Raw genomic sequence first — 22,743 nt, forward strand, 5'->3', positions numbered from 1 at the left:
CTTCCCTCGCCCCCACTTCCTGCTGGGTTATGACAGGAAATCGCTAAGCTCCAGCCCCCAACTCCTTTATTGACCCTCTTGTTTTTAATTTAGAAATCATTTTATTGGGGGCTCTTACATCTGTTCTAAAAATACATCAATAGTATCAAGCACATTTATACATATGTTGCCGTCATCAATCTCAAAATATTTTATTTCTGTTTAAGCCCTTGGTATCAGCTCCTCTTTTCTCCCTCCCTTCCCCACCCTCCCACTTTCATGGACCCCTGACAAATGACTGTTATTTTCATATCTCACACCACCCATTATCTCCTTTCACCCAAATTACTGTTGTTTGTCCCCCGAGGAATGAGGGGAAGTTAAACCTCATTGTATTCTGTTCCCCACCCCAGCCCCTTTTGCGCCCCTCCCCGCCCTCTCCCTACCCTCATGGTGTCCCCACGCCTACTGCTCTTCCTGAGAGTTTTTTCTGTCCTGGATTCCATGTGTCAAAAGTTCAGATCTATACCAGTGTGCATGCTCCAGTCTAGCTGTGTGAGGCAATGTTCAGTTATCTACAGAGGGGCTTTGGGTTTCCCTACCCCCATCATTTGTGTCAATATATTTCTTTGTTTGGGGTCTTCTGATGCCTGATATCTTACCCCATCAATACCTCGTGATCACACAGGCTGGTGTGCTTCTTCCATGTGGGCTTTGTTGCTTCCCTGCTAGGTGACTGCTTGTTTAGCTTCAAGCCTTTAAGACCCCATACACTATATATTTTGATAGCCAGGCACCATCATCTTTCTTCACCATATTTGCTTATGCACCCATTTTGTCTTCAGTGATTATGTCAGGAAGGTGAGCATCACAGAATGCCAGGTTATTAGAACAAAGTGTTCTTGCGTTGAGGGAGTACTTGAGTAGAGACCCAATGCCTGTCTACCTTACTGCTTAACATTTAAATACATATATACATATATATACACAGACCTATATCCCTTTCATTGTATGTTAATTTATTTACATATGCACATGCTTAAATTTATGCCTCTATAAATGTCTTTTGCCTCCTAGTTATTTCTTCTATTTCTTTTACTTTCCTCCTGTCCCACTATCATGTTCAAACTTCATTCGACTCTCAGTACTTTCAGCCACACTGCAGTTGACACAACCCCATCAGACATTCCACACCCTCCTTGCCATCAATTTTAGATCTCTTAATGTTCCCTTCTCCCTGGATTTGTCCCTCCTTCCTTTCTCCCCCCGCTTCCCCTCCCATGTCCCCCTGGAGCCAATGGCCCCGTTGTTTTCTCCATGCGCTCGGTTATCCTACCTATCCTACATGAAAATAAAAGGAGAACGGGATAAAAAACAAAACCATTCACACAAAAACCCAACCTTATCAATAGTTCAGTGTCTGTCTGTTGACCCTTCTGAATGTTTTCCAGTCTGGTCTGGGTGAAGTTCCACACTGTGCATACTTCCTTGTTTTGCTCCCCTTGTTGTTCTGCTGTGCTCTGTGTTTTGCTCGTGTGTGTGTGTAGCGGGGGGTCAGACCAGGCAGTGTCCACTCTCTGTCTTCAGTGCTGTCCCCTGTATCCCTGTGGACCAGTGATGAGGCGTCCTGTCTCATGGTGGGCCCAGCCCTCCTTGTGCACTGGCTGCTCAGCGCAGAAAAGTCATCCTTGAGGCTTGGTGGGCCAGGTTGCGGTTCTCCCCCGGAGCTGTTTCTTCAGTGCTGTGCTCTGAGGTGCATTCCTCTGGGGATGGGGTCGACGTAGCTGGGATGGGGGGCTGCCCCCACAGTCCCTTCTGTTAGTTTCCTGTTTCGTGCTGGTATGTTGCCCTTAAGGCTTGGCTCCCCAGGTTGTGCTCTGGTCCCTTGCTCACTTTCCTGTGGAGACATGAACAATACCCTCCCCATGTGTGGGTTAGTGCTGTTTCCCCGCTATCCATACCCTCTATTTTTTTTACCCCCACCATTCACCTCCTTTTTAGTTGGCTCCCACATGCATCCCTGGGTTGGGTCCAACCCTGCTAGGGTGCCTGGACCTCGACCCAGGACTTTATGCACTTGGTGGCTTTCCCCTGTGCCCCTTGTGCTTTTGAAGCTTGCCTCAGTGGACTCATGCTGTACTTGTCCTTTTGTGTGTGACTTACTTCACTTAGCATGGTTTCCTCCAAGTCTTCCCATGTGCCCATGTGCTTCATGCATCCGTCGCTGCTTTTGAGGGATGCATAGTACTCCATTGTATGTATATACCAGACTTTAAATCCATTTGTCTGTTGATAGAGATTTAGGTTGTTTCCAATTCTTTGTGACTGTGGACTGCGTTGCGGTGGACACTGGAGCATAGATGGATGGCCGTGGACTGTTTGTTACTTCCTCTGCGTATATGCCCAGCAGGGGGATTGCTGGGTCATATGGTAGCTCAATTTCCATCTGTTTTAGGTATCGCCATATTGATTTCCATAATGACTGCGCAAACCTACAGGACCACCATCTCTGGATGAGAGTTCCTATCTCACCACATCCCCTCCAACACTTGTTGCTTTCTGTTTTTTTGAATTTGGCTATTTTTGAGGGTGTCGGATGGTATCTCATAGTTGTTTTAATTTGTATTTCCCTTATGACTAATGATCGGGAACATTTTCTGATATGTTTGTTGTCCATTTGGGATTTCGGTCCTTGTGAAACTTCTGTTCAGGTCTTTTGCACATCTCCTCAGTGAGTTATTTGGTCTTTTCTTGTTGTAGGCTAGCAGAGTACTGTAGATTTTAGTAATAAGCCCTTTATCTGATGTGTCATTGCTAAAGATGTTTCCCCAGTCTGTGGGCTCTCTCCTTACTCTCTTGGCAAAGTCTTTCGATATGTACACAGGTGCTTTATCTTCAGTATATCCCGTTTGTCAGTGTGTGCTTCCTCTGTGTTTGTGTCCTTTCTTATTTCCAATAGTCTATGTATTCCCTGTGCCAAAGTTCTTAGGTTTATCCCAATTCCCTCATTGATAACCCTAAGGGTTTAGGATTTTAACTTAAGGTCCGTAATCTACCTTGAATTTATTCTTGTGCGTGGAGGGAGGTATGGGTCTTGCTTCAATTTCCTGCAGGCAGATATCCATTTTTTCCAGCACCACTTGTTGAAGAAGGCCTCTGCTCTCCAGGTGATTTGCTGGGGGCCTTTATGAAGATCAGTTGTCTGTATGCCAATGATTTCATTTCTGGGTTTTCCATTCTTTTCCACTGGTCTGAATATCATTATCCCAGTACCATACTGTTTTGACCACTGTGGCTGTATAGTAGATACTAAAATCAAGTAAAGTAAGCTTTCCAACTTTGTCCTTCTTTTTGAGGAGTTCTGCTAATTCTGGGCTTCTTCCCTCTCCATATGAAACTGGTAGTTTTTCCAATTCTTTGAAGAAGAATGTTGGTATTTGTATTGGGATTAAATTTGTATAATGCCTTGGGCAAGACTGACATCTTAACTATTTTAAGCCTTCCAGTCCATGAGCGTAGGATAGCCTTCCATTTGTGGAGCTCACTCTTGGGTTCTTTATTTCTAGTGTTCTGTAGTTCTCCACGCACAAATCTTTTGGTTTTTGTTTGTTTAGGTAGGTCCTTAGATATTTCAATTTGTGCTTGGCTCTTGTGAAGGAAACTACCTTTTTGATCTCCTCTTCCATGGATCCATTCGATGTATATAGCAGTCCGATAGACTTCCGGTTGTTGATCTTACATCCTGCCACTCTGCTATATTCCTCTATCACTTCCCTTACTCCTCTTGCGGAGCTTTTCAGGTTCTCCATATATAAAATCATATCATCTGCGAATAACGAGAGTTTCACCTCTTCTTCCCCCAGACGAGTATCTTTGATGTATTTCATTTGCCTTATGTTTTTAGCTGGGAACTTCAGTATGATGTTAAATGGCAGTGGAGACAAGGGACATCCTTGTGTGGTCCTCTTTTTAGTGGGATTGTTTTCGTCATTTCCCCATGACAACCATATATAGCTTGTATTATACTGCGGAATTTTCCTTCCATTCCTATCTTGTTGAGTGTCAAACAGGAAGGGGTGTTGGATGTTTTCAAATGCTTTTTCTGTGTCAATTGATCTTATCATGTGGTTTTTATCCTTTTTTTAAAAACAATTTATTAGGGGCTCATACAACTCTTATCACAGTCCATACATATACATACATCAATTGTATAAAGCACATCTGTACATTCTTTGCCCTCATCATTTTCTTTTTTTCCTCCTCTTTTCTTTTTTTTACATTTTATTAGGGGCTCATACAACTCTCATCACAATCCATACATATACATACATCAATTGTATAAAGCACATCCATACATTCCCTGCCTCAATCATTCTCAAAGCATTTGCTCTCCACCTAAGCCCCTTGCATCAGGTCCTCTTTTTTTTTCCCCTCCCTCCCTGCTCCCCCCTCCCTCATGTGCCCTTGGTAATTATCCTTTTTCTTATTAATGTGCCAAATAATGAAGATGGTCTTTCAGATGTTGAACCATCCCTGGAATAAATCCCATTTGGTCATGGTGAATTATTTGTTTTGTATGCTTTTGTATTCTATCGGCCAGTATTTTGTTAAGGATTTTTGCATCGATGTTCATTAGTGATATTGGTCTGTGATTTCACGATTCTTGTGGGATCTTTGCCCACTTTAAGTATCAGTGTTATGCTAGCTTCATAGAGAGAGTTTGGGAGTTGGCCGTTTTTTTCTATGCTCAGAAAGGGTTTTTGAAGGATTGGTGTCAGAACTTCCCTGCACGCTTGGTAGAATTCTGTGAAGCCATCTGGCCCTGGGGATTTTTTTAGTTGGTATTTCCTTGATAACCTTGTCTGTTTCCTCCATCGCAATGGGTCTGTTGAGGTTCTTGATGTCCATCTGGGATAGTCTAGGGAGGGATAGTTTTTCCAAGTATTTGTCCATGTCTTCCAAGTTGTTGAATTCATTGGAGTACAGGCCTTCATAGCACTGTGTCATTAGCCTTTTAATCTCATTAGGGTCTGTTGTAATTTCCCCCGTTTCATCCCTCATCCTGACTATTGATGTTTGTTCTTTTCTTTCTTTAGTTAAGTTTGCCAGTGGTCTAATGATTCTGTTACTCCTTTCAGAGAACCAGCTTTTTGCTGCATTGTTGTTGTTTTTTTAAGAGTTTCTTGTTTTCCCGCTCATTTATTTCTGCCCTAATTTTTATTATTTCTTTCCTTTTTCTATTCATAGGATTGTCTTATTGACTCCACTCTAATTGCTGGAGGTTTTGTGTCAACATATCAATCATAAGTCTTTCCTGTTTTTTCAGGTGTGCATTTATCACTATCAACCTTCCTTTGATAACTGCCTTTGCTATATCCCAAAGGTTTTGATATGTTGTAGTCTCATTCTCATTGGATGCTAGGAACTTCCTGATTTTGTCTCTGATCTGGGTCGATACCATTCATTTTGCAGTAGAGAGTTAATCATCCTCCAATTGTTTGCCCTTGTCATCTTAGCCTTCCTTTTGTTCATTTCCAGCCTTGTGGCGTAGTGATCTGAGAGGGAAGTCTGAGTGACCTTTATGTGCTTGAATTTACATAGGCGCCACTTATGTCCCAGCATGTGGTCTATATGAACATGTGCCATGTGGGCTTGAAAATAATGTGAATTTTTTTGCGGTTGGGTGGAGAGCTCTGAAAATTTCTATCAGGTTAAGTTGTCTAATTGTAGAGTTTAGTTCTGTAGCAACCTTATTAAGCTTCTTGCCTTGAGATCTATCTTTCTCAGGGAGTGGTGTGTTAAAGTCACCTAGTATGATTATTGAGCCTGTGACTTCTTTTTTCATCTTTTGGAGAGTTTGGTTGGCAAATTTTGCGGTTCTCTCATTGGGTGCATACATTTTTTTATGTTAATTGGTTTTTGCTCTACGGATCCCTTGATTATTATATAGGGCCCCTCCTTATTTCTTGTTATGGCTTGTACCTTGAGATCAACTTTGTCAGAGATTAGGATTGCAACCCCTGCTTTTTTGAATTGCCATTTTCTTGGTATATATTTTCTCCAACCTTTAATTCTCAGCCTATTTCTGTCTGTAAGCTTGAGAAGTGCCTCTTGTAAGCAGCAGATTGATTGGTTGTCATTTCTAAGCCTGTCTACTAGTCTCTGCCTTTTAACGGGTTCAGACCATTGGTATTCAGAGTTATAACATCCATCATTGGACTCTATCATACCTTTGTGTTGTGTGTTTTCCTACCCCCATTATTATCAGTGCATTGTGCAAATAAGTGTGTGGTTCATTTTTGCCCTTTTCCCCCATTAAGGTCATATTATCTTGGGGGTTGTTTTCAATGTGTTGACCTCTGGGTAGGAATGCATCAGTGGACTGACTACTTCTTTATCTCATTAGATTTTTACTCTCCTTAGACAGCTGGGATTCCCTATTTGGAAGGCAGGCCTGGTGGGCCTCTCGGGCCACACAAGTGGGGAGGTTGCAGGCATTGAGTATAGCTCTGTGCATGGAGTAACCAACAATGGTAGGGGAAGACCCACTGCCATGTCTGGGGTTGCCAAGCAACAGCAGGGAAAGACCTGTTGCTGCTGGCATAGGTGCCAGATTGCCACAGAGAAATCCTCCTTGCTACAGGTGGAGGTGCTGGGTAATGCCCTGTTGCCTTAGGAGGGGGTGTCGGGAGACAGTAGGAAAAGCCCCACAGGCACAGGGTGGGGTGCTGAGCACTAGTGGGGCAACTGCCAGAGATTCGGGTGTGGCATCGTGTGGCATGGGAGAGACTTGGGCAGCACTGCTCCATGTGGACCTGGAGAGCCTGGCTGAGGTGGTATTTACCTTCTTGGAGCCTGGGTTGCTCTCATTTCCCAAATGGAACCACTGGGCTGCCACGAGGATGCAGTGAGGTGAGGCACGCATGTCTTGGGCTTAATTCCTGACAGTCAAAGGACGGTGTTCAATAGACACGAGCTTGTGGGTCTTTCCTTCTGATTCCTACCTACTGGAGGAAAACAACCAAACAGTGATGGCTAAACTCTCCTGTTTTGGATCCCCACAGGTGTTTGAAGCAACAGATTCTGAAGAGGCCCAGGGGGTGATCACAGTGATGTCTTCCCCCAAACTCATTCCCCTGGAGAAAGAGTTTAAGCAGCTTGTGAATGACGCCATCAACAAGAGCCAGGTAAACCTTAGGTTTTGACTCAGTCACTCTCCCACTTGAGAAGAGCCGCCGGTGTTCCACGACAGCAGGAGGCAAGCTGGATGAAGGCCATCGATGCCCAAAGGGGCCCAAGGAACTTTTGCCCGGGACATTTTGATTGGGAAGGTGACCACATTGGAAACAATCCATCAGAGAATGCTTCAGACTCTCAACTGTCGGAGGAGACCCGAAAGACTAGAGAAAACGCCAGGATGGTTTCCCAAAGTGGGCAATACTGCCCGCTGATGGGCCTCCGAGTACCAGAGCCAACAACAGCGCAGCTCCCTGCCCTGGAGTCTGTCCTGACTCTTGGTCACCCTCTAGGACAGGGTAGAACTGTGACTCTACAGAAGTAGACAGTCGCTGTTTCAAACTGCTGACCCCAACACATAATTACTACACCAGTGGGGGATACCTACCCTTTATCCTGGACTAGAGTACAGATGGTTTTCATTACCAGCAGGGAGCGTTGAATAATTTTTAAATTTCTTTTTCTCTGAAAAGGTTGTGGTAGACCAAATCTCCTTTACAGTAGAGTGGCTGGTGTTTTTGAACTGCTCACCATTAACTTAGCAGCCCCCTACTACACCAGTCACCACTACACCACCAGGGCTCCCTGACGGGTGGCTACAGTGTCCTAGATAGCTTACGTACACCTTTCAGGTTGAGTAGCTGACAGCTACACCGACATTTACCTGGGCAATCCCTTCAGGGTTGCTCCTTTCAGGATGCCGTGTACCCTTTAGACACAGCCCTGGTGGTGCTGTGATGAAGGCAGCCCTTTGCCAGCCGTTCATTTGGCAGTTAAACGCTCCAGTCAGTCCACCTGGGAAAGAAGACAGCCTTCTTTAAACAGCCTTGGGAAACCTAGGGGGCAGTTCGGCTCTGTCCTGTAGGGTCACTATACATGAGTCTGTGTTGTTTGTTTGTTTGTTGTTGTTGATTCTTAGACGCAAGGTGACGGCTAAGGCAGGTGTGACTTGAGGTTGTGGGAGACGTCAGGTTTTGCTTATGCTCCCCCTCTTAAGATTTGTTCACCTAGGCCCAGTCGGCGTTTGAGTCTCTGCATGCTTGGGGGCTCTCTTCCATGCTTGGGGAGGTGGTACGTTGTGTGTGTGCAGGTGTGACAGGAATAATCCATGGGGTGCTCCTGACCCATGGATTTGGAAACTACCTTCAGTTGTCACGTGTGGGAAAATGTTTAGTCCACGTGTATCATGGCCTCTTGGTTCCTCCCGTGCCTCTCCCCAGGATCCTCTAGATGACTCGAAGACGCAAGTAGTTGTGTTGAGTGACCGCCCTCAGATATTGTTCAAAGAGTCGCGTCATCCTCAAAACATGCCACTCATATGCCATTACTTCAGTGATGCCAACTACTTCACCTCCCTCTCTTGGGTATCAACCACCATGAAAGAAATACAGGTACAACGACCTAGATCTTCCTCCCTTCCTTAGGGCATCCTACGGGGCCATGCCTGCGCTGCTCTCACCCCAGATGGACAAGGGCAAGAACACCCCTCGAATTCGCATCCTTGAATGAACGTGGGTCCAGGGTTCTCCCCTCACCCTACACTTTCCATACCAAATAGAATGGACCCACTGCCATCGATTCGATTCTGACTCACACCAACCATATGGGACAGAGGAGAACGGCCCCTTTGGGTTTCCTAGACTAAATCTTAGTGGAGTAGACAGCCTCATCTTTCCCCTGCAGAGCCAATGGTGGGTTTGAACCGCTGAGTTTGTGACTAGCAGATCAATTCATAGCCTACTACGCCACCAGGGCTCAATACTCAACCCCCGAAAGTAGGGCAACAGTTAAGGACAGAGTCCTAGGCGATCTGCTTCTTCAGTACTTGCCAGCTTCCATCACCCCTGGGGTAAAACCTCCCTGGAGCCTTCCAAGACTTCCTAAACACAAGGATAGGAACGGTAGCCGAACATTCTGCCCTTCTTCCTCTGGGACCTCTTAGAGGCCATTTCCGTCTGACTCTCTTTCAGGCTGTAGTGTGGATGAAGAACAAAAACGACGACATGGTTGAGAAGCGCACATTCGCCATGACGGAACGGTTGCCGCCCATCCAGTCCTTGGTCCACACAGGCTCCTTCCACATCCTTGTGGCTTACTGTGGGGACATGTGCCTGCGGCTCTTTGGGGACCACTTTCGGGCATTCAAACCCCTGGGTGTGGTGCCCTGCCGCTTCAACATCAGCTGCCTCTGCTACGACCCGGAAATGAAGATGCTGTTGTCAGGCATCCTGGGAGCAGTGGTCACCTGGAACATCGAGCGGAGTGGCAAGGGCCTCTATGTGGCCCACGTCATCTCCATGACTGGCGACGAGCTCGTCCAGGACATTGTGCTGAATGGCCCCCACGGCACCCTCCTAGCCCTGTGTGAGACAGTGGTGAGGGCCTTTGATCGGCAAGGCATGGGTCAGCTGGGAGAGGCAATGAAGTTCATTTCCAACAGCAGCGGCTTATCTATCACCTGCTGCTTCACCTGCATTGACCAAGGCCTCCTTTATGCTGGAAACAAGGGTGGGGAGATCCAGGTGTGGAACCTCAGCCGGGGTCGCTTCCTGCACATTTTCAAGGCCCATTCCTTGTCGGTGATATGCATCCGCAGCCGGCCAGAGGCCCACACTCTGATGACCGCTGGCAGCGAAGGCTTAATCAAGGAGTGGAACCTCACCTCGGGGAGCCTGCTGCGGCGGCTAGAACTCGGTGAGGACTTGTACCGGCTGCAGTTCATTGATAACATAACTTTCTTCTGCCAGACCACCCACAGTTTTTCCCTGCGCCGTCTGCCCAGCTTCTATAATCTCTTCAATGTCTGTGGCTCTCCTCCCCTGCAGGTGCGCCGGGTTTGTTGTGGGGAGAACTGGCACCGGATCCTGTGCACAACTGAGGATGGCCTGTTGCGCTTTTTGAGCCCACAAACGGGGGATCTCCTCATCCTCACCTGGCCCTTCTCCATCCTGGATCGGGCAGTGGACTGGGCCTATGACTCAGACAGAGAGGAGCTCTTTGTGGCAACGGGCAGCTCAGAGGTGCTCGTATTTGATACCACCCGCTGCCCTTGCCCAGCCAAGTACCTCTTAAGCACCTCACCAAATTCGCGGGACCTAGTACAGTGCCTGGCCTATGGCCATTTCCACCTGGGCCGAGGTCTCGAAGGGCTGATGTTCTCTGGGCACCAGAGTGGCGTGATAAGGGTACTTTCTCAGCACAGCTGTGCCCGAATTGAGAAATTCATGCACTTTGGGGCCATCTTGTCCCTCTCAACTCTGTCGCAAGGGTTTTACGGTGACCGAGAAAGCTCTTTGCTGTGTTCCTATGGAATGGATGACTATGTACACCTCTCGGAGGTCATGCTCGATGGGACCAGGGTGCTCCTGCGGCCCCTCGCTAGCATCCTGAGCAGCTGCCACCTAAAATACTTGATACTTATGCCCAAGTCTGTGGGTGCCATCACAGAGACCAACTGCCTGCGCCTCTGGAAGTTCCATGACGTCCTGTCCACCGAGTCACAGAGAGGCTCTATGTTCATAGAGACCCTGCCCCTACACCAGTGTTCCATCACATCCTTTGATGTCTGCCTGTCCCTGAGCCTCTTTGTCACAGGTGCCATCGATGGCTCTGTCCGGCTCTGGGACTTTCACGGGCGGCTCATAGCCATGCTGGACTCCTCGCTGCACTTTGGCCCGCTCTGCTTTGCAAACGACCGGGGTGACCTGCTTATGACCTTCAACCAGAGCCTCTATCTGGTGTCCTGTCTAAAACTGCTTCCTCCAAACATGCTGGTCCGCCTGGCCTTCATGAGCCTCCCAGACGAAGTAGTGGAGAGCCCTAAGCCTTTCATACCGAGCTTCTTCTTCTCCTTTGAGACCATGTTTGTGCCCAAGTACGTCTACCTTGGACACGGGAAGCAGGAGTTAGCGGGCCTGGCACGTCTTATCAACAAACGTGCCATTGCCTTTGACCAGACTGTGCCGCATGTCATAGAAGAGGAAGAAGGAGGAAGCCCCGTATTGCTGTCTACCCGAAAACACGCATCCGTGCAGCTCCAGGAACTTCATCTAATGCGGGTGAAGGGTCAACAACGGCATGCCCATTTCATGGCCCCTCCCCAACTACAGCTGACTGGCTGGGACGGGCTCAACCCCTACCGGATATTACAGTACTACTTTGGGAGTGGGCGGAAATGGCCCCTTGCCCCTGATGGTTACATCCCCAATTCAGTGATCCGGGCCCGCCTTTGGCCAGAGGGCAGCCCGATATATCTACAGTGCAGCCTGCACCCACCCCAGCGGGACTTGGAATGGGACAAGACTCAGTTCTTTTTCTGGTATAATAAGTCAAGAGCACTAAGCGATGTGGAGGACCTGCCCAAAGAGAAAGAAGATGAAAGTTTCCTAGGGATGAGGATGTCCAAGGACATCACCTACAACGTGCTGAGAGAGTCCGGAAACCGCAGTTGGCTGGGAAGAAAGATGAGTGAGATCGCTATTAATAGCCTGATTGAGACGATCCTCAATATTATGATCCATGCTAACCCACTGAAGTTCCAATACTGTGTCGGGGCGCTAGGTCAGATCTTTGCTGCCTACCAAGTCTCTCCATCTTTGCGCTCTGAGACAGCCCACCGCCTTCTGGATGACACAACCCATTCCAATCCACTGATCCGAGAACTAGCCTGGGAGGGGCTCAAGCGCCTGGGCATGGTGACCCATCTCTTTGCCATACCCCTGGCCCAAGGGTTGATGGACAAGGACCATCGGGTGAGAGATAAGGCCCAGAACCTCATGACTGACACTGGGATTCATTCCAAGTCTTCACTCTTAAGCTTCATCCAGAGCCGAGATACTTTCCAGGAGATGCAGTAAGTTGTTTGATGCTTCCTCCGTCTGCTACCAGCTTCTAGGTTGGTTTTTCTCCCCTTGACCCATTTGATCTCTCCCCTTCCTTCCTTCCTTCCTTCCTTCCTTCCTTCCCTCCCTCATTTTCTCTTTATCCCAGCTTATTAGCTCTTTCTTCTCTTTCCCTTGTTCCTTGGTGATCCTGACAATTCCCTCGGGGACTCCATCCTTCATTTCCCCTCCTGTTCCTGTCCTCAGGTCCTTCTCTTTACCGTGTTCCCTCCCCCGCCCCCTGAAGCCCACAGAGCTCACACCTGTCCTTGCCTGAGGGTAAACTAGATGTTCTCTTTGCTCTGGGAAGCCCCCTTGGAAAGACGCCGCCCCTTCTGGCTACTTTGCCAAGCCTTGTGCCTGTGGCTTAGCAGTCCTTCCCGTTTCGTTCCACCCCCACCCCGCCAATCCTCTTATCCTTGATTCAACAGGATCCTTTCTCTTCTTGGGCTTTTTACAGGCACGAGGTCATAGGAGAAGAAACCCTGGACCATCTTCTGGGGCTTCGGGCAGCAGATCTCCAAATCCTTCATACTCAAGTAGCGCAGCGGCTGAATGAGAACTTAACCTTGTCACAGGAAAATGAAATGCCTGCATTTTCTTTGTATGTCTCAAAGATGTCTTCACTGCGGACCTTTGACAATCAAGCCGTTCCTGAGGGCACTGAAGTGACCACTAAGGTCAGCAGAGGCCCCAAACGGGGCCGAGCAGGAGGCAAAAAGCAAAGTATGTATGGGGCAATCTGGTTCACACTCTATGGGCCCCCAGAGAGAGAGGAGCGAAGGGCTCAGGTGGGTCCAAAGAAAATCTAGGTGAAAATAGAGCTCAACGGAAGCATTTGTTCACAGAAAGGACCCTTCCTAGGCAGAGTTTACCCAAAGCCCAGGGGATCGCAAGGCACAGCACATCATGGTCCATAATACCCTTGGACTTGGGAAGGCTTTGACTGAGGTGGGAATGTCTCACACCCTCTTTTTAGGCCTCATGAACCTGTTTTGCTACTACTCTAGGCAGTTCTTGTTAGCTCGCACCTTACATCACAGTTTCATCCATCCATCCCTTCGTTCGTTGGTCTACTTATTGACTGAAACCGTTTTCTTAGCACCTAAGAGGAGCCCTGGTGGTGTGGTGGTTACAAGTGAGGCTGCCATCTGTAAGGGCCAGCGGTTCCAAACCACCAGCAGCTCCACAGGAGAAAGACAGAGACTTTCTCCTCCCCTAAACAGTAACAGTCCCCGAAGCTCACAGGGGCAGTTCTAGCCTGTCCTTTAGGGTTGCTGTGAGTCTGTATTGACTCGATGGCAGTGAGTTTATTGGCACATAATTCACACATCATACAATCCAGTAATTCAATCATATCAAGAATCAAGCAATCATCACCATAATCAATCTGAGGACATTTTCTCCTTTCTTCTAACTGATTTTTACTAGCTTCCCATTTCCCCCCAACCTCCCCTGCCATACCCCCCAAGAAACCGTGAGTCCAGTGACTGTCCCTGTAGAGTCACCCACCCTGGATGAAGGGTAGCATTTCAACCTTCCCTGCTTTCCTTGGGGCCCTGCTGGCACAGTGAGCCCCACGGTTACCGGTCCAAGCCCCCGAGTCACTCCAAGGGAGAACCTGGAGGCTAGTTGCTCTCACAATGATGTACAGTCTCGGAGACCCAAAGGGGACCTTTAGGGCCACTGGGAATCAAAATAAGCCCGAGGACAGTGGCGGTGGATGTTTTCCTTACCTCCATTTCCTGCTTCTCCTGGCAGCACGAAAGCTATTGCGGAGCCTCAAGAAGAAAGAAGAGAGACTGTCGAAACAGGCGATCTCAGAGGGTGTTTTGAAAGAAGGCGAAAGTGAACTGGGCGAAACCGGTCCGACTGAGGCAGAGGATACCACCAGCAAGCTTTCTTCCATTAGTATGAGCAAGGCTGCAAAAGATGCGGAGCAATCTGCAGAGAGAGAACCTTCTGAGGATCACGTTGTGCTGACCCTAAAGATGCTGAGGAAAATACGTGAAAAAAAGATCAAGAAAAGTACAGCTCGAAAACCCGCCAAGAAGCACAAGCCGAAGAAAAAGGAAGCAGAAGTTGCCATTGAGGAGCCACTGCCTCCTGTGGTGATAGAGAAGGTGGAGAGCAAGATTAGGGCCCCTGGGCGAGGTGCCTCTGGGCTCCCCGGCCACAAGGGCGCTACCGGAGATGGCTTATCATGGAGGGAGGACCTATGTCGTCTCGTGGCTCTAAGGATATCTGGTTCCGAAACAAAGATGTCAGAAGCTCTAAGTGAAGAGGTAGTAGCCATGGCTCAGGAGATGCTGGCAGACCGGCAACCCAGCTGGGAGCTCTTCCAGGAAATGCTGAAGGAGAAAAGCCTTGAATCAGTTGAAAACTGGCCGGAAGACCTTGACTGGGAGGTAGTCTGGCCAGGGGAAAAACCAATTTTCATCCACGAGAAAGCAATTAGAGACTACATCGGAGAAGAAGAGGCATTAGAGGAGCAAGATCAAGTGCAAGAGGCCACGGAAGAGTTGGAGGAAACACGGGTGGTTTCCCCCAAAGTCAAGAAGGGCAGAGTTCTATTTTCAGAACCCACCGATCTAACGAAGGGAAAGCGACTACCCCGGAAAGAAGAGAGGAAAGCTCGCAAGAAACTGTTGAAGAGAGAGAGGAAAGCAACCAAACAGGAACTCAGATTGGCTAAAAAACAGATGGAAATGACCAAAGAAGAGAAGGGTATGAGTGAGGAAGATGGAGAGGAAGCGAAAGAGGGAGAGGAAAAGGGAGAGGAAGAGGGAGAGGAAAAGGGAGAGGAAGAAATGATAGAACTGGAGAGGCTAGAAGAGAAACCAGTGATAGATGAGAGGAGGCTGGCTTGGCAGGAGTGGAAGAACTCATGGGACCAGTGGAAAAAGTTTCAAGATGAGACAAAGATATCCTGGAATGAGTGGCGGAAAGACTGGGACAGTTGGTGTCAACAACATGGACTGGAAGAGAAGATCTTTGAAGAAGAGGCAACACTGGACAAGGACAAGAGTGAGCGAAATTGGAACGAGTGGGGAGAGATCGTGGAAAAGATCTTATTCACCAGCCCCAGGGACCAACTTCCTGAGCATCAGGAAGAGCTGGTCCCGGGAGAAAAACCACCTCAGGAGCCGGAAGCAGTGGTCCCCGGAGAAAAACCACCTCAGGAGCCGGAAGCAGTGGTCCCGGGAGAAAAACCACCTCAGGAGCCGGAAGCAGTGGTCCCGGGAGAAAAACCACCTCAGAAGCCGGAAGCAGTGGTCCCGGGAGAAAAACCACCTCAGGAGTCAGAAGCAGAGGTCCTCGCGCAAGAGCAGAGCCATCTCCAACAAGAACAGAAACAGGCCTGGGTGGAGAAGAAGCGAGCCCAAGCTGAGAAAAAAAGAGCCAATGCAGAGAAGAAACTGGCCGAAGAAGAAGAGAAGCTGGCCCAAGAAGAGAGAAAACTGGCCCAAGAGGAAATGAAACTGGCCCGAGAGTACGGGAAAATGGCCAAGGAACAGGGTCCCAGGGGTGAGATGGAGAGGGAAATTGCCCAAGAGGAGGAAAAACTGGCCCAAATAGAGGAGGCGCTAACCCAGGAAGCAGAACGGTTGGCCCAGAAAAGGAAGAAAACGGCCGCGAAATTGGAGGCACTGGCCAGAGAAGAAGAGAGACTAGCAACAAAAGTGGGGAAACTGGCAGAAATCAAGACGAGACTGGCTCAGGAAGGGGGAAACCTCGCCCAAAAGAAGGACAAACTGACAGAGAAAGAAAACGAGTTGGCCCACGAATTGGAGGAGCTAGCTCAAGAAGAGGATCGACTGGCTGTGAAAGAAGAGGAACTGGATGAGGAGGAGAAGAGACTGGCGAAGGAGAAGGAGGAACTGGATGAGGAGGAGAAGAGACTAGTCTGGCAGGAAGAAGAACTGGAGGAGGAAGAGAGAAGGCTGGCCGAAGAAGAAGAGCTGCTGGCCCAGGACGAGCGGGCACTGGCTCAGGACGCAGCCAAGCTCCCCGGGGAAAGGAAAAGACTGTACGAGCGAGGTAAGCAGCTGACTAAGCAAAGGGAGAAACTGCTTGAGGAAAAAGAAAACTTTCTCCAGGACCAGGAGAGACTCCTGCAGAACAAGGCACTCCTCGCCCAGAAAGAGACAGCTCTCGCTCAAGAAAAGGAGCGTTTGGCCCAGGCGAGGACAAACTTGGCCGAGAAGAAAGAGGGCCTCCTTGAGAGTCAAGAAAAAGCCAGGCAGTACAAAGAGAGATTGGTGGACTTGAAGGAGACCGTGGACAAGTACAAGGAGAAGATAAGTCAGATGGAGGAGCTGCTGGCCCAGCAAAAGGAGACAGTTACCCAGAAGAAGGAGGCATTAATTCAACTAGAGGAGAACTTGACCCAAGCAGAGGAAAGGCTGACTGAGGAACAAGAGAAACATGTCCAGGAAAAAATGAAACTAAGTCTGAAGAAGAGAGCCCTGTTTCAAAAAAAGAAACCATCCAGAGATGAGCAGGACATTGCTAAGGAAGAGATGGCGTTGAACATGAAACTCATGAGCGTGGCCAAAGAGAAGAAACTGGTTGAAGCAAAGGAAACTCTCCTCCAGAGAGAGCCTCCAGGAGGCCCCAGATACACACGAGCATTCGATAAACTGTCTGCTAATCTGGACATGATTAAGAAAAAACTGGCCCTAGAAGAGAGGATCCTGATGGTTGAAGATAGGGTATTGGCCATGGAGGACAAGGACATTGCCAAAAGCAAACTGGAACTTGCTCAAGGCGAAAGAGTCTATGCCCAAGAAGAAAGGAAGTTAGCCAAAACAGTCAGGAAACTGATGAAGGAGAAGAGGAGAATTCCCAAGAGCAGGAGACTCTTAAAGATATTGCAAGATCTAATCAAGGAAGAAACGAAAATAACCCAGGAAGAAATCGAGATGACCAAGATGAAGAGGGCCCTTGTAGTGAAGGAGAGGAAGTTAAGCACCCAACAGAGTAAACTTGAGGACAAAGAGTGGGATTTTTCTGAGGAACAATCAGAAATAACCAAACACGAGCAAAAATTGGCCCAGAAGCAGAGAAAACTAGCTAAGAAAGTGAGGAGATTGTTAAAGAAAGAGGAACAGGCGTCTGAGAGAGAAAGCCAACTGTCCAAGGCACAGAAAGAAGTCCCCTGTGAAGAGGAGGAAGCAGCCGAGGAAGAGGAGGAAGCAGCCGAGGAGGAAGAGGAGCTCTCATTCCTTAAAGCGTGGTGGAGGATGAAACAGCAGCCAAAGGGAGTCGAGTCAAAGGAAGGGTTTCCCGTTCAAGGGGACGAGGTGGACACGGAAGAGCTATTTTCTAGAGAAATGGAAAGCCTGTTAGATGACATTGACCGTGAGAGTCTGTCTGAGGAAGACGAGCAGGAGGAGGAGGAAGAGGGGGAGGAAGAGAAAGAGGCAGAAGAGGAGGAGGAGGAGAAAAAGGAAGAAGAAGGCACCAGTGATAAGGAGGTGGGAAGCTTAAGTTCGGAGGAGGAAGAGGAGAGCTCGAGTGAGGAAGAGGAGGAGGGAAAGAAGAGCAGCTCATCTGAAGAAGAACTTGTCAAGGAAAAAGAGATCTTTACCAAGAAACTCTTTATGCCACACGAAGACCGAGGAAAACAACACCTAAGAGGAAGGGAAATAATTCCTTCTATCGTAAGACGAGCCCTTGAGGTCACAGGCAGTACAGTCCAAGTGGGAGTCTCTACTGGGAGAGGAATCCCTGGGCTCACAGGCAGTGCTCCCCAAGTGGGAGTCTCTACCCTAAGAATCCCTGAGCTCACAGGCAGTGCTCCCCAAGTGGGAGTCTCTCCCTTAAGAAGGATCCCTGAGTTCACAGGCAGTGCTACCCAAGTGGGAGTCTCTCCCTTAAGAAGGATCCCTGAGTTCACAGGCAGTGCTACCCCAGTGGGCGTTCTACTGAAAAGCCCCCCCCAGAAACTTACCTCCACCCCTCTGGAGAGGGAGGAGGTGGAACCAGTGCCAGGGAAGCCGAAACAAATGCCCCTGAAGGATGAAAAGACCCCAGTGTTTGAGTCACCCAGAATAATCTCCGAGACGAGCTTGCAGGATAAGCAGCAAGAACTGTTGGAGAAACTTAAGCCCCTCTCGCTACAAGTTGGGGATAAAGTTTTGGAACCCCAAGAACACGTCTCCAAGACCCCAAGCGTACGCCACATGATTGTGAAGGCCATGGAGGCCCAGAAACACCCACCCAAACCACCAGATGCCAATTGGAAATGGTTTTTGCAACAGCATGGACCTCCAATGGAGGAGACAGCTGTACACTTACCTGCCCCCCAAACCCTGGAGGATTCAGAGGTGAATCTCTTAGAGGTGGACTGGCTCCACCGGGTTCTAGAACGGACAGAAGCAGGCGAGCACCTTTCCAGAGGGAGTTTCCACCGACTAGGCCAGGTCCTCAGAGACCTCACGTCCAAGGGGAATTTCGAGTGGCTGAAGCTAGCCAAACTCCAGGCCGTGGTGTACCTGGAAGCACAAGGCTCCGGTAGCCCCAAAGCCCGTGAGGACATCATGGGCAAAAGACATCTGAAAGTGATACCGCCTATAAAAGGAAAGAAAACAAAGGGCTGGCTTCAACCTGTTCCCACACTGGAGTCTCCATTAGCTAGCAAGAGGATTCCAGAGCCAACGACTCTGGCTTGGCAATTTTTAGGAGAGCCTGGTCGAAGTGGGCAGGCACAACAGGTGTCCAGTGCTCTCAGGGAGATGGAGCTGCAACCGTTTTATCCTGCCTGGGCCCCTATGAACAAACAAACCCAACCACCAATCTTTCGAAAGGATTTCTGGACTTCAAAGGGGAAGAGCAGGTTTCCCAAATTGCCCAAGTTGAAGAAGCTCATCACTAAAAAAAGGGAAGAGGTACAGATACCTAAATGGGAGACATTTGTGGCCCTCTACCACATTTTGCGGATGCTGCAGCAGCAGTATGCAAAAGACAGCTCCGCATGGATGGAGCAATTCAACCAGCTCATGGACCTGTACCAACTGAAGTCCTCCCGGATCCAGAAACTGCTACAGGATCTTCTGCTGCGAGAGGAGTCCAAACCTCAAGCAATCATCTACAAGGAGGCCCTAGCATCAGCCGTGGAGCTCATTCCGGGGGAGCGGTTATTGTACTGTGTGTATTGTGGGGGTTCTCACACTCCCGGAGGTCCTGTGCGGTTCCAGGAGGTGGTGCCGGTCCCTGGGCAGAACACCGTGCGCACCATCCTTCCCATGGGCATTGCCCAGTATGGGCTCTTGGAGCTCGCCTGGAAGAGCCTACCTCAAGTGGACAGTCACCTTGACAAGGAATTGCCTCTTGTTGTGACTCCCACCCTCTAATTTGGAGCAAACTGGGTGTTTGTCAGGTCTCTCCAGCTCCCAGTTGGTGAGAGGCCTGGTCACCAGAAACTAAATTGTCCTCTACGAAGGTAGGGTCAGGTCTAGCTCCCTCAGCCTCTCCAGCTCGACAAGCCAGTTTGGATATAGATGTATGTGGAATAAAGAGGAGGTTCTCATTTCCAAGTTATTTGGATGTCTCTCTTCTCTCCAAATGTTGGTTCTAAAGAAAGACATTGATTGTCCTGTGATTGGGAAACCCTTCCAAAAGGCAAGGAGGCTCACCCCATGGAGTCTTTGAGGCCCAGGAGTATGTTCTTGTCCCCCTCCCATCCTTTCCCCCCACAAAGCTCTGGGAAGGAAAGCACCTATATATTTGACATTGAGAGGAATCATTGATAAAACGGGAAGAGAGTAAATGTTAGAATCAGCACGTTTGCGGATTGGGGGCTGTACCGTAGTGGCTGAGAAGTTGACTCGCATGGAGCACAGCTGTATACATTTTGGCGCCTTGAGTCCCAAATAGCAGGTATGATGGGCAAAGGAGAAAAATCTAGTCGCACCATCATGTGTCTATCATGGCATGGCACTGAGGGGCGAGGCCCAGACCCCCAACCAAACTCACTGCCATCCGGTCGAAGCTGACTCATGGCGACCCTACAGGATAGGGTAGAACTGCCCCGCTGGGGTTCTGAGGAGACTGTAATTCTGTACGGGAGTAGAAAACCCCGTCTGTCTCCCGAGGATGGCTTATGGGTTTCCAACTGCTGACCTTGGGGATGGCAGCCCAATGCATCACCACTACACCACCGGGGGGCGAGGTCAATTGTGGTTAAAGTAAAAAAGAAAGGAAGATAAGTCTGCCTTTCACTTCCTTTACTACCACCTGGACACAGAGACGGGAGGGGGGGGGGATGAGAATTTTTGGAGCCTATTAGGGGGCAGGCTCAAACAGCTCCCCCACTTTTCTAGGGATTTATGATCCTTAAGGAATTCACTGGGAAAGGGTACTGATGTGGAGAAAATTGTCACTGCTAGTAATCCCATTCCTTCCCTGACCAGGGAGATGTCAGAACAGCTTCCTTCCAATAAGTTCTAGAAAATACCCCATCTGTGCCGCCGTTTCCCGCCTCTCCCTGGTTATTCTACCCTCTCCACCTGTATTTGCACCTGGGGAGAAGAAGGCAAGGTGGTAGAAGGCAAGAAAGTCTTCTGGCCAGTAGGGTTCACTGGAGAAGGCACGGGCAAGGATCGCCTGGCCTCTGCTGTTGGGCTCTCACCTGTCAGACCAGCCACCCAGAACAGCGAGAGCTGTGATCTGGGGTCAGGGAGCCTCACAGAGAAAGTTTAGCCTGAGCAGGGCGGACACACACTCACTGCCATCTCATGGAGACTCTATGAGGCCAGGTAGAACTGCCCTATGTGGGTTTCCGAGACTGTAGCTCTTGACAGGAGTAGAGAGTCCCATCTGTCTCCTTAGAAATGGCAGGTGGTTTCCAACTGCTGACCTTGCAGTTAGCAGTCCAGCTCATAACCACTACACCATCGGGGCTCACATAGCAGGGCAGGGCAACAGAAATACGGGAGGTCCTGCTGTGTCTGCAGCCTTGACCTGAATCATTTCCCCTTTTTGACTTGTGTTTACTTATCTGGGTCAAGCCAGGAAGAGCACAATGATGAATATCAACTAGGAGAGAGGAGACATCACTACAGATCCTGCAGCCATGGACAGGATAATTCTATGACCGAACAAGTCTATGCCCATGAATTTGGAAACATAGATGAAATGGACCAACCCAGAAAGGGAATAGCAATGTCTATCTGATTTATTTTATAGGCTTTCAGTGGTCTGATGTCGTCTGTCTGGTGGGTGGGTTTTTGTTTTTTTTGGGGGGTGGGTTCTTTTGGTCAAAACAAAACAAAGTAAGACAGTGAATGGTCTCGCTGCTGTGGCTTCAAAGCCTGGAAGACTAGGAATGACTCTCCAGGGGAAGATCTTCCCAGATCTGCCTTGCCACATCCTGGGTCTAGGCTGTGATGACATGGATCACGCCATGCCTCTTTCTGAATGGCAAACAACAGATAGTTGTTTATATTTTCTTTTTATTAAGGCTATTGAGAATATTGTTAATATTCTTTAAAAATAATTACAATTACTTTATGAAGTTCAATCACAAAGTTAGAAGAGAGTATTGTCCATCCTTCAGATACTCATCGCCTATATCTTTACTGTTACCATTTGGCCAAAATTGCTCCATGGAGTTTTCTCTGTTGAAGTATTTTAAAATAAATCCCAGAATCAATGATAGTTCACTCTTACATGCTTCTATATTTATCTCTAAAAAAACCCCACATTTTCCTGCATACTGATTTTCACATCTGACCAAATAATTCCTTAACACTCTCCACTAAGATGTCTTTGCGAGTGTCCTTGCCTGTCCCTCAAATTGTCCTCTCACACTTAGTTTGTTCTCGTCAGAATTCAAGCACGGTCTGTACCTTGAGTAGAGCAAGGTTCCTCGTTTTGTTTGTTTGAAACTATGTTGCGTGTCACAAAGGCATCGGCATCCAGGAGCGAACATCCCAAGTACAAGAAGAGAATGCCCTGGAATCGGTGTGGTGATGCCTACACAACTCTTCTTCACACAACCGACGATCGGCTTGTATATGCAAGGTATTTGCCAATAGAACTACTTACAAAGAAAAGTCTTGAAGTCCATTTCAGTTGCACTTTTTCACTCAGACCCTCTTCTGAATTTGTTTCCCCTTTTATTGGTGAACCATAACCTACAAAGAAAAACATGTATTATACATAGTTACACAGCGCATCACCTCACAACAGGTGCGGAATACCAGGAAACCCCCTGGGCATCAGGCTCCACTCCCCCCCCCCCCGTACCCCCAACCTGTCCTCCCCACGTCCCTTCCTGTCCCTCTCCTCTTTCCCTACCCCCCTCCTAGCCCCCAGCCTCATCACAGTCTTCAAAGTCTCTTCCTTTGGTATGAAAGCCAGTTTCCCCCTTTATAATAATGTTATTACGAAATCTTTATGTGATTGACTAACATTGCTGAGCATGATGTTTGCCAATTTTGTCCCTGTCACGAGGTGTTTGACCAGCCTTGTATTTCAGGCACGCATACTATTTCACTCGCGTGTAGGCCCAGAGTTTGTTTGTTTATTCCTCCGTAGACAGGGTTTTTGGTTGTTCCCGTCATTTTGCTTTTGGAGACATTGCCCCGATTAGCACAGACGTGCCTCTGTCTCTTTGGGTTCTGTTCTTGATTTCTGTGGG

The 22,743-nt window shown here is 48.6% G+C and overlaps 1 protein-coding gene across 1 annotated transcript; it reads left to right on the plus strand.

Moving 5' to 3' along the window:
* Positions 1–7,091: 7,091 nt before the first annotated feature.
* On the plus strand, positions 7,092–19,453 carry WDR87 (WD repeat domain 87). The gene is made up of 5 exons (XM_075536661.1): positions 7,092–7,166; positions 8,436–8,606; positions 9,186–12,067; positions 12,556–12,821; positions 13,857–19,453. Exons 1-5 carry the CDS (start codon positions 7,092–7,094, stop codon positions 19,451–19,453), a joined length of 8,991 nt encoding a protein of 2,996 aa, XP_075392776.1.
* Positions 19,454–22,743: the final 3,290 nt, after the last annotated feature.

This window comes from Tenrec ecaudatus, chromosome 18 (genome assembly GCF_050624435.1).
Source record: "Tenrec ecaudatus isolate mTenEca1 chromosome 18, mTenEca1.hap1, whole genome shotgun sequence".
In the NCBI taxonomy this organism is placed as follows: domain Eukaryota; kingdom Metazoa; phylum Chordata; class Mammalia; order Afrosoricida; family Tenrecidae; genus Tenrec; species Tenrec ecaudatus.